The sequence below is a fragment of the Mastomys coucha genome, unplaced genomic scaffold, assembly GCF_008632895.1.
Source record: "Mastomys coucha isolate ucsf_1 unplaced genomic scaffold, UCSF_Mcou_1 pScaffold22, whole genome shotgun sequence".
NCBI classification, from domain to species: Eukaryota; Metazoa; Chordata; class Mammalia; order Rodentia; family Muridae; genus Mastomys; species Mastomys coucha.
Window position 1 is genome coordinate 81,270,121 of NW_022196905.1, and position 11,672 is coordinate 81,281,792.

An 11,672-nucleotide genomic window follows, 5' to 3' on the forward strand; every position below is an offset into this window, starting at 1 on the left:
AAAAAAAAAAAAAAAAAAAAAAGAAAGAAAGAAAGAAAAGAAGAAAAGAAAGAAAAGGTAAGAATTTGTCATGAAGCATAAAACATTCCTGGCTCAGCGCATGGGCAGTGATCACTGATAAGAATATTAGTAATCCCTATCATCATTACGATCACTAATTTTAAAATAATTATTGAAGCCCTTCTTTTCTCTTGGTAACAAAGGCACATTTTCCATCTCACATTATAATATTTGAGTCTGAAGTGAGGAAGGGAATAGTTGTGCAGCTGGGCTCCAAAGGCAGGAATGTCAAAAGCTTGCAGAGAAATCTCCAGCAAAGGGCAGCACGATCTAGTATCTCTGCAGGCATTAGAGAAAGATGATGGAAAGTGTTGTTTGGCAATGCGTTCTTCCCTGTTCTGGAACAGCAAAACACCTTCACTTATTTATGGAAGACCTAACTTTCTGTGGTTTGTAGCAGCCAGGGGGACACCTTCCACGGGGCTCCCCATTCCACACTTGCCCCTGCAGAGGATTCTGATGCTGTAAGCTAGCATGAATTAATTAACCTGGGATTCCATGTTAAATGTTTGCTGAGTGCTTACTGCAAGAGTCAGACAGCGAAGCACCGGGGAAGCCAAGCTGAATAATATGTGATTTTTTTTTTAAACAGATAACTTTACTACCTTCTTTAATGTACTTGTGGTCTAATAAGAGTCTCTGACAGTCTGTCAGTGATGCCTTGTGCCAAATGCAATGACAGCGGACAGGGCAGGGAATGTCAGGGGAGACGGGGGAAGACATATTTTCAGACATACTTTTCCCATAGGGCCAGGCCAGAGTGAGGAGGTGTAATTGGAGCAGCATCATAGAAGAAGACCTGGCATTCAGGCAGTGGGGACTCATTACTACACAGTACAAGGAGTATTTTAAGTCTCCTTCCTTGATACATGGAGTGGGTGATCCATACTTAATATTGGTAGAGGGGAAGAACTTTGAAAAAAATTCCCCAACTCAGCGCCTGGAGTTTGCAGGGTTTTTTTCTTTAAGCCTTTCCATGTGCTCCTGTCTGTATTCTGGCTTTACTTCACCCCAGCTTCTTTCTCTGGGCCATGCAGTTTATTTCATGCAGTTAAATACTATTAATATTTTTAAATGTGCTCATCCTAATTTTTAAAGGTTATTCGTGCAGATGTTTCAACTCGGATTTGCTACATGAAAGGCTCGGAGATTTTTAGGTCAAGAGCTTCTAAAATTGAGGTAATCAAATGTGCTTGTGAGACATATGAGCATGTCACAGGGCCGTGCCCTGGGCAGATGGTCAGTGAGTTTAGTGGAGACCTTTACATCTTTGGGACCTCAGTTTCCCTCATCTTTGAAATGGTAGGATGCATTTTTCATAAGTTAGGTGTAGGAATTCAATTAAAGTTGCATACACGAACACTTTAAAATTCCTGTTTTACAGTGTTATGGTGGGTTTTTTGTTTGTTTGTTTTTTATGATAAACACAAAATGTGGCTTAGAGATTTAGATTCTTAAAGGAGGTCATTGCTTGAAATTTCATCCTGTTTAGGAAATTAGACCCACTTACTGTTATATTTAGCTTGATGGCCATTCGCAAACAGGCTGCTGCAGGCTCATTTGCATTAATGCCGGTGAGATGTCTAAATCTGGAAATGAAAAATTGTAAAATCAAATTTTCACCTTCAGGCAATTGTTTTCACTTTGAAGTTGTAATTTCTTAAAAATGGAAAGAAGTTGAAAAGTGTTTTGCAAAGTAAAGCAGAACCGCAGAGCCTTCTGGCATCTCGTCTTAACGGCTCTGTGCACTCTCAACATTTGTGTAGTTTTGAAACCTCAGACCACATCGTAGATGGTAAGCACCAGTAATGTTGTAAGCAGGGGAGGATTTGATGGACTTTCAAGAAAGGAGCTTGTTTTCCCTGCCTGGACAAGTTAGCTAGGACAGACAATGCTTGTCAAGTCCTAAAGTGCACCTGCTAGGTTGTGTATGCTTGCTTGTTTTTCCATTCTTTTGCCCTCTCTAGGGTTTATATGCTATTTTGTTGTTTCATTTATTAGTTGTGTATATGTGTGTTGGGGTGTGTGTGGTGGGTCCAGAGCCTTGTGCACACTAGGCGTGTGCCCTATCATGGAGCCACACACCCAAACTCTCCCATATTATTTTATTCTTCTTGATGTGTACACATAGATCTTTAGCCTTTCTGTTATAAGGCTTGTAGTTAAGGCCATAAGTTTTAGTGACTGCACGGGTTTGGCTGCGGTCTGCATTTGAATATGCCTTGCAGTTAGGTTATAGGGAGGCTTGTACAGAAATCTTACATCTTATAACAAATATATTCAGAGGTGATGAAGTCTTTTTGAAGCTTGTGTTGAATAGCTTTGCTGGCTGGCTCTACTTTAAGGCTGTGGCTAGTTTGTGTTTGTTTCTCTTGCTGATAATTGCTGACTAAATACCACTGTGAAGAGAATTTGCTATTACAAATGATGCTATCACCCTTCAAGATAGTATTTATTTTGCTATTGGTTGGCATGGAGGGTGAAGGTGGGCCCTGGAAGTATTGAGTTAGAATCACACTGACTGGAATCCATGACTCATTGTAGTTCACCAAGCATACAACTGCCAGTTTCCAACATCCATACTTAATCTAAATGATAAGAATTCATATGTTCATAGACCACTATTATGACCGAGACATAACGCCAAGCCTATGATAGAGTCTGCTAGTCAGTCATGTAGATGAACATGCTGAGTCTCTTCTTCCTAGTGTGGCTTTGTTGTAAGAGAAAGTAGTCCCTGTGCCCATCATCTTTAGGGCACCATGAAGCTCACATTAGGAAAAAACATCCCATTTATTTTGGCAAACTCTCATCTGGCTATTTCTCTTGATGTACACAGAAGGCAGAGGGCAGAGGCAGAGCACTGAGATGATGGGGCTGTAGGTTTTGTGGGTCTTTTTGTTTGTTTGTTTTTTGGTTTTGTCATAACAAGTAACACTGTTTGCATAGAGTAAGTGAGTAGATACATTCCTAGAGAGTACAACTAATTGGCAAATGGCTATTTTACCTAGGCTTTCCCCCACACTTTCATATTTCTTAAATGTTAAGTTTCTATAATAGACAATTATAATATAGCATAGTGTGTTAGGCTTTCCTTAAAATCCCAGTGAGATTCAAATGTGAAGGGATTATATAATTTATCTTTTAAAGCAAGAGACTTTTGAGATTGAAAGGAGGCACTTCTAACACGGATGCTGTGACAGTATGGTAAATGGAGAAAATCAGGAGCAAATCAGTAGGCATGGTAACCACTTGACCCCTACCCAGAAATCCTCTGCAGGGAAGATTATGGCACTGGGGAAAGCTATGACAACACCAAGCTTGCCAGATGATTTTTTTGTGGGGATGAATAGCAGCTGGAAATTCCCAAAGAAAGATTAGACCATAACCCAAAAAATAAAAAAAAGAGGACAGAAAGAGAAACATTAATAACAATTCCAAGAATAATCTGCTTAGTAGGCAGGACATGGGGATACATAAGTGGAGAGGCTTACTTTACTGGATATAATTATTTTGATGCAATAATAACAAAGGGGAAAAAAGAGAAAGTTATTAACACCTGCCACTTTCAGAGGGGTGTGGTAGGTCGAGTCTCCTCAATGGTGATTTTTGTTAGGGGTGAGTGTGGTGGCAGAGTGGGTATGAGGGCATGCCAGCCATGAATGGTGTCACTACTTACGATTAAGTAGATGTCATAGTGTGATGGGTCCTATCTGTAACACCTTAACTATTCAAAGTACTTTCCCTGCAAGAGGGAAGGAAAGCCTAAGATCTAAGTGAGGAATGAAAAAGATTGTTTCAGTGAGCTGCAGAATGTTGTCACTTGTGGATGAACAGCTTTCTCATCTTGGAACACAACCAGAATTCCTCCTCCTCTACTCTTTATTCTGCTTTATCCATTTAGAGTTTCTACTTTCTTCACATACCTGTGCCACACTCACTAGGTTCATAGCAAAGCACCCTGAAAAGAAAGATGATCAAAACACTGTAAGAATAAGTGTTCATAACAGGACAGGCTGCATGCATGCGTCTAAGAAATTAGAGAAAGGTCTTAGTCTGGATGAAAGGATCTCAAAATATGCACATCTGGATGCACAGCTTGTATTAAACCCTGGTGAAAAAGCCAAAAGGAAAAAAATAAAGTGGCAAAATTGCTGAGCTAGCCAAAGTATATTTTGGTGATTGTAGCTCCAAAGACAGCTGCTTGAAATCCCTTTTCTGAAGTTAAGGTTGGCTAAAGGGATTTCTCTGCACTGTGTGTGTTCTTGTATTTGACCCTACATACTATCCAGCCAGGGCTTGCCTAGGGGAAACAACTAAAGATCTGGGAGGAAGGGATGTGTTACACTGTATCTTTGGAACTCAAACCAGATGATTTTATTGGGAGACTTTCAGCCAGATTTGTTGCCCTTGGATTTTGTTCTTATTCTCGTGATCTGCTGTTGACTTTTGTGATATCTCCCTCTTTAATCTGTTCGATTTTCTCTTAGTATTTTATGATTGTTCAAAGTTTATCATGTAAGCCCAGAATTGGTGGTGTTCATATTATAGCCATTGAATTTTCCTATTATTGGCTATTGTTGCATTCCTTACAAAAGTAACGTAAGTCTCATAAGCCAATGTTGTGGGGTAGGTTTTTAAACTCTGACACAGACACCTTCCCTGAACCCTGATACTGGGTACGATTGCTGTGCTTTGTGATCTTTCTCTCTACAATGTGACTTCTGTGTTATTTATGTGTCTTCTTTTGTGACAGCTATTTCTGAATTTGCTTCTCCACTGCACTGTGAAGCTCAGGAGTGTGGGACTTGTCTGTTCTCCACAGTGTCCACAGCTAGACCTTGAACACTGTAGGCTCCTATGCATTTTGACAAAGAGTGTGGGATTGGATGAAAGAGGAAATTATGTCTATCTAAAGCATACATATTCAGCTTTATTGAACCTGGTGCTCCTCTGCTTCATCTTCAAATACAGTGCTGTAGTTGGGCTCTGCAGTGGATAGGAACACATTTCGAACTGCTTTAAGCCTGAAGAGGATGCACTGTTTTCCTTAACTGGGGAAGACTTCTTAGAGAGGCCTTAGGACTCATGCGACCAACAGGGACTGGGGCCTCAGCCATCCCTCTCTCTGCCCACTTTCTCCCCTGCTTTTGTTTGGCTTTGGGTTCTAACCTCATTCTTCCCTAGTATGATAGTCCTGAGACATTCCTTCCAGCCTGGGTAGGAACAACTGCTACTGACTGGGAGGTTGTTGTTGTTGTTGTTTTTATACATATGAATGCAAGCTTTTTAAAAACAACAACAACAACAAAAAAAAAACCAAAAGAATTTGTTCTTTCATATGATTCATATCTATAGCCTTTGTTTCAATCCTTCTTGTTAGGAATGGAGTTTACTAATAGTGGCAACATGTCTAGGTCTTTTATTTATGTATGTGGCTAGGGGAGATATGAGTGGCTCACTTCTTTAAAGAAAGAAGAGGGCTGGTTGGATGGCTCATTGGTTAGATACTCTTTTAAAAGCACAAGTACTAGAGTTATGAAGTGAGGAGGAGGGTGTGATGGCCCACCTATCATTCCACTCTGGAAGGCTGAAGTAGGGGATTACCAGAGAAAGTTGGCAAATGAAGACTAGCCATGTTGACAAGCTCTGTATTTGACTGAAAGACCAAATTGAGGGAGAGACTTGACTGGATTATGTGGAAAAGCAGGCAAGGATGATACCCAAGCCACCCCACACCTGTATCTGCTTACATGCATCTAAAAAAGGCCACATACATGAATGTACATAAAAATAGAAAAAAGTTTAAAAGATAAAAATGGAGGGGGAATCTTGCAGAGAAAAATAGAAGTAATAATTGCCATTCATTCATTTAACAATTATTGATCTTTCTTCTCGATACTCTCAGAGACATAAGAAACTTAATACTGGGCACATTAGGTGACCATTTCACATATAGGGAGCTTATATTGGGGCGAGGAGGCAGGTAATGAAGATCAGAGGTTCATATACATTTGTGATGGGAGATACATACAAGGAACAAAACTCAAGGTAGAAGAGAGGCATGAGAAATGTTTGTGTGGAGAGGGAGTATGTATCTTGACTCATATGAGCAGGGAAAGTCTCCCCACTAAGAGTAAATAGTAAGGGACTGAGGAAGGAACCCCTGAAGACATTCTTGTAGAGAAAAACAGAAGTTATGACAGAGGACCTGAGCTAAGGAGACCTGGGGCATATGAATGAGGACATAGATACTGGAATGTTTGCTAGAGTGAAGGCTAGGAGAAAGTGGAAGGAGATCGGGGCATGGAGCTTATGATCTCTGGATGATGCTACGACTCGGGAGTTTTCATAATTGTCTTGGCAGTACCTCATGAAATGGTGGGCCAAGAGAAATGACACAGTGCCACAAGGAAAATGATCACAGCACGGACCAGGGTGGTAACCATGAAGTTGATAAGAAACAGTGGGATTCTAGATAGATTGTGATCATGGCTTTAGCAGGATTTGTTGACTGACTAGACCTGGGCATTAAAGGAAGAGGAGGATTGAAGATGACAGCAAAGCCTTGGGTCTGAGCTATGGAGGAATGGAGGTGCTGTAAAGCAGGCCATAAGAATGCAAGAAGAGCTGGCAGGAGGTGGGATGGGGTGAAAGGGAGGGGGTGAGTACTATCAGAAAGCCTCAATTTGGAAGTGTGGAATGAAATGTGTGTTAGAAATCCATTTGAAGATGTTTCAAGCCTGGAGTTTTATGAAAGGTCTTGGCTTAGGATATGCATTTTGAGTCATCAGCATGTGGGTGAATCTTAAAAGTATGAGACTTGACAAAATCAGGCAAGGAGTGTGTTCAGGTGGGGAAGATTCATCTAAGGATTGTATTGCAGGAACACAGCAATCTCAGTGAAAGTGGGACAAAGCTAGGCAGATCCTGTTGGGTATTTAGTGGACTAGATATTCTGCATATTTTTGTGAGCTGCATAGATGTTGCAGTTGAGCCCTAAAAGCTTCTATAATTTTTCTGGACAGTTTGATGTTCTATTGATCTGATTTTTATTACTACAAAATCCATTTCTCCCCCTTATAGTATTTATTACAGACAAATTATGTCAAGTGGCTATTGAGTTTATTCCCAGGGAACTGCTCTTACTCGTTTCCACACATCTAACATAAGTGTGACTAAGAATTGACTAGCAAAGGTTACAAGGAAGTGGGCTGAGGTGGGAGAACAGGCTGGGCTGAGCTCTGAAGGGTGCTCCTTGCTTGGAAGTATGAGGCCTGTAAGTAGAGCCACCATAGAGGACTGCAGTCAGCATGCCTGGCTATGGTAGTCAGGAAGCTAGGGAGGAGAATGACTGTACAGCCAGGTTCTTGTATACTTTTCATTCTGTGTCCATAAAGAAGGTCTCACTTGGAAAGAGTTCAAGGACTTCTTTTGATGCTCAGCCATGCTTCAGTCCACTGAGTGTGATTGAGAACCCGTAATTCTGACTCCTTGATGGCCGTAGACCTTTTTTAGGGCTGCTGTGTTGGGAATTTTATTTCCCTTTTTAATTTTCCTAGTGTACAAAATACAAAAAATTGTTTTCATAGATACATGTCATTGTACATTGTCCATATTTAGCCCACTATTTCCCTCTGTCTTTCCTCCCTCCTTGCTTGTCTCCTTCTTGTATTCAAATAATTCCCCTTGTTCTTTCATATCAGTGTCACATATATGTGTATGTATGTGTGTGTGTAAAATCTAATTTATGCATGTGACAGAAGAAAGTGTAGCAATTTGTCTTCATCCTGTTACATTCTCTTATTCCATCTCCCTCCAATTAGACCCCTTCTTCTTTCATATATATGTATATGTATACATATGCATGCGTGTATATAAAATTTAAGTGAAGATTGCACATATGAGATATGAGAGAAAACATGGTATTTGTATTCAGGCTGTTTTATTTCATTTAACAAGATGATTAGATTGAAAAATATATGTTTATAATATAAATTATACTATATATAGTTTTTAATATAATTCTTGAATGATGAGTACTAGAAGTTTTGGGACAGTCCATCCCACTTAAAAGTAGCCATGTTGTTGATACCTAAGGATATATACTCCACTTTGTCTTCTGTATATATTTATTTTAGCTCCCACTAATATCTTGACCCTAAATTTTTTGCTTTCTAACTTTAGAGGCTTCTTCTCAAGCAGGTAGAGATGGAATGTGATGGAGGCTAACAGGGAGCTCAACATCAGTTTTCATGTCACGCATTTTCCCCAGTTAAGAAACTCTTAAGTTGGAGTTTGAAAGGAAACTGTTGACCCAGCCTCCTTACTAATTGGGGATATTGAGCCGTGTCTGCTGCTCCCTATCTTAGCAGTAATCTATGGCTGAAACGATTAAACTCACTGGTGCTTTTGACATGAGGGATGAGACATCTATACTGGGTAAAAATTGTTTTTTTATCTGAAGTCTGCACCTTTCGTATGGTCTTGTAAAGTTCTTATTTTTATCCTTTCATTGTTCCTGATACAATTTCCCTGAATTGTACAAATGAATAATGCCTATTAGACAGACTTTCAGATCAACTGTGTCCTGCAGTCTTCACTCAGAGAGAAAACAACTTTATACTCTCCCATCTCTCCCTAATCCTTCAAACACTTCCCTCCCCCTCACCACCAGCTTACTTTTGCTTCACTGCAAAAAATGAGTCCTTAGAAGCCCTCACCACCACCTAGCTCGTCTCTCGAATCACCCACGTTCAAACCCAATCTGCTTTCCTGGTAGGATCATAAGCTGTGTCCCTGTATCCAGTTGACTCTTATGTCTGGGATGTGGGTACCACCCCTGCTTGGTAGTTCCAGGATGCTTGGCTTCGAAGTTATTTTTGTAGCTATTCTCTACAGTTACTGTAGCAGCAATCTGCCTCCATTAGCTCTCTCTGCTCACTTTCTGAGAGGCTGCAATAGACACACTTTTCAACTCTGTACCATTTTGCACTCTCTTCTACCACCTCTCCTTTTCTCATTTCTTTGTAGCAATATTTCTCAATGTAACAGTTTCTGTGGCCAGTCTCCACTTTTTGCTTAGTTGGTTCCCTGATGTCCACTGGACCTACTCTTGTCAGGACTTTCCAGGATGGATGTTGTACCAGGCTTTTTGGTCCACTCTTAAGTTTTATCTTTTTCCAGTTTCCAGTAGCCTAGAATGCAGCTGCAAATACCTAGTCATCATTTCAGCCTTCCTAAAGTCCTGGTTTTCCTCTTCTTATATATATATCTTTGCCACAGTCCTGCACAATGCCTTCTATTTCGATGAAGAGCAGAGGGGCCCAGGGTATGGGTCTTAATGCTTTTCTCAGCTTATGTTTACATTCAGGGTTGTGATTTTCTGTTCTGTGGCCTCCAATCCTGGTGGCCCCCAAAGTCACAATCACGTCATATAGCAGACATCTTCTCACTTTCTTAAACTCTTTCCCGTGGCCTTTGGGGACCCATGACATGGTCCCCATTGTACATGCTGCTTCAGCTTCTCTTCTTGCTTTTGCTTCTTGGCTTCCAACACTTGGCTTCTCACTATTCCTTTAGCCAGCGACCTCCTTGCTGTTCACAGGCTTTGCCTTCTCTTGCACAGTGACTCAGGCTAGTCTTTGCACATGGCTTATGCCCCTTCTCCACTGTTAGATGTGTTTCTCAGATGCCTTCCTTGACAACTCTGAAAAATAGTCCTTTGTTATCTGTCTTAGTTTCCTTCTTAGTATTTATCATTACTTTAAATCACATTTTATTTCCCCCTAGGTAATAATCCCCCTGATCAGGATATGAAACGAGTCTTTCTTTCTGCTAGCCCTGTGATTTAGATAATTTTCTTTCTGATAGCAAATTCTCAGTAGTGTACTGTGAGTAAATACATCAATTAATGGAGATCTGTTGCATACTAAATAACATTGTGTCGTATGCTATTGTACCCTTAGTATTTTTTTTTGAAGGGACAGATGAATGTTTACTCTAATGTAATGATTAGCCATAATATAAACATGTCTGGCCAAATGATGCTGTGTAAAGACTCATTTACAGAGGTTTCCTGTGAGTAATGTATATGGTATATTTTCTTCTTCTTCTCTCTTGAAATAAATTGTATTTTCTTGGCCCTTCCTATGCAGCTGAAGAATAAATTCATGAAAAAACTGCCACGTGACGCTGAAGCTTCCAACGTGCTCGTTGGGGAGGTTGACTTCTTGGACACTCCCTTCATTGCCTTTGTTCGCCTACAGCAGGCTGTCATGCTGGGTGCCCTGACTGAGGTCCCTGTGCCCACAAGGTAAGCTACTCCCCCTCCCACTAGGGCTCACAGGGTGCTTAAAGACAATGCCATCCCGCTTAGGTCCAAGAATCAGAGGAATGAGGGTACACTCTGCACTGGAGAGCTTTCATTTGAAATAGGGGCTGGCCGACAGGTGTGCTCTTGAATTGCATGTTACTCAACAGTAACAGTAATAGCAGTTATAGTGATTGACTGGCCTGTGTGCTGGCTTCTTCTTGTGGGTTATTCTTTATAACTATGTGATAAGTCTTTTAGTAAGCAAACTCTAGTAGCCATATCGAGACACTTGAGTTTAAATACCCTGTCCAAAATGATACAATTAATAAGTTGTCTAGAGGTTGTAGATGTTATGTCCTCTGTCTTATCAGGAAAGTGTGACTGGGCTTATACATGTAGAAACACCAACACATAGATGCAAACACATATGTAAGTGAGCATCTTTGTAAAAACTTGGTCATTACTCTAAGCACTTAAAACCCGTACCCTTTATATTAAGCATGCCATTTTGCCTTCAAAGGAAGTGTTGCTTGTGTTATGATCACGTGACACTCTACTGTTCTTGCCCTAGAAGTCATCCTAGAAGCTGCCTTGCCAGCTCTCTCTGAAGCTGTTCAACTTAGGCACAAGATTAGCAGAAGAGATGCTAATACCTCGCTTAGACTTGTGCTGAGAATGAGACTGCAGAGGAGTTTGTAGCTTCAGGTTGAAATCAGGAAAATACCACCTGATTTAGGGGAGGAATGTGCTTGCTGTGGAACCTGGGGTAGAGTTAGGTGATTTTTTTTTTTTAAGTTTTTACAAGTGAACAGGAAGGGCTGTGGATCCCTGAGTGGACTCAGATGATCTGAGCATGGTTAACCAACTGTGAAAAGAGGTTCAAGGTTTGTTCTGAGCTGGCTTTAGGAAGAAAATGAGAAGCAAATGTCCTAAAGCCCTTTTCAGCTCAGCCAGTCTTCCTGATCAAGAAGTCTTCCTCCCACCCATTCTTTTTAAATACCTGGGGCAGACACTGGGCATGCAGCATTGGAGAGGAGGTGGTCACAGCTGTGCAATTAATGGGCTAATTGTGATTGGTGTTTTCTATAACATTCCGGCAGAGGCTTGCAGTTCTGTCTGAGCAATCAACTAGCAAGCCGCTGACTCAGGATGGCTGGACTCCAGCTCGGTGGCCCAGTGACTTTATTTATGTCTTTGCACTAACTTTACTGGGGCTTGAAAGAGAAAACAGGCCTGGAACTGTTAAAGAAGATTGCTCTTGCGTTTTCATTTTTATTACTTTTTTTTTTTTTTTTTT

The 11,672-nt window shown here is 40.8% G+C and overlaps 1 protein-coding gene across 4 annotated transcripts in view; it reads left to right on the forward strand.

Annotated features, from left to right (window-relative positions):
* Positions 1 to 11,672, forward strand: part of Slc4a4 (solute carrier family 4 member 4) — a 335,690-nt gene that overhangs the window by 212,798 nt on the left and 111,220 nt on the right. For all 4 annotated transcript variants that reach the window (XM_031342972.1, XM_031342970.1, XM_031342973.1 and 1 more), the window contains exon 8: positions 10,218 to 10,375. In XM_031342972.1, coding sequence (XP_031198832.1) covers positions 10,218 to 10,375 — 158 coding nt within the window. The remainder of the gene's footprint in view (positions 1 to 10,217; positions 10,376 to 11,672) is intronic.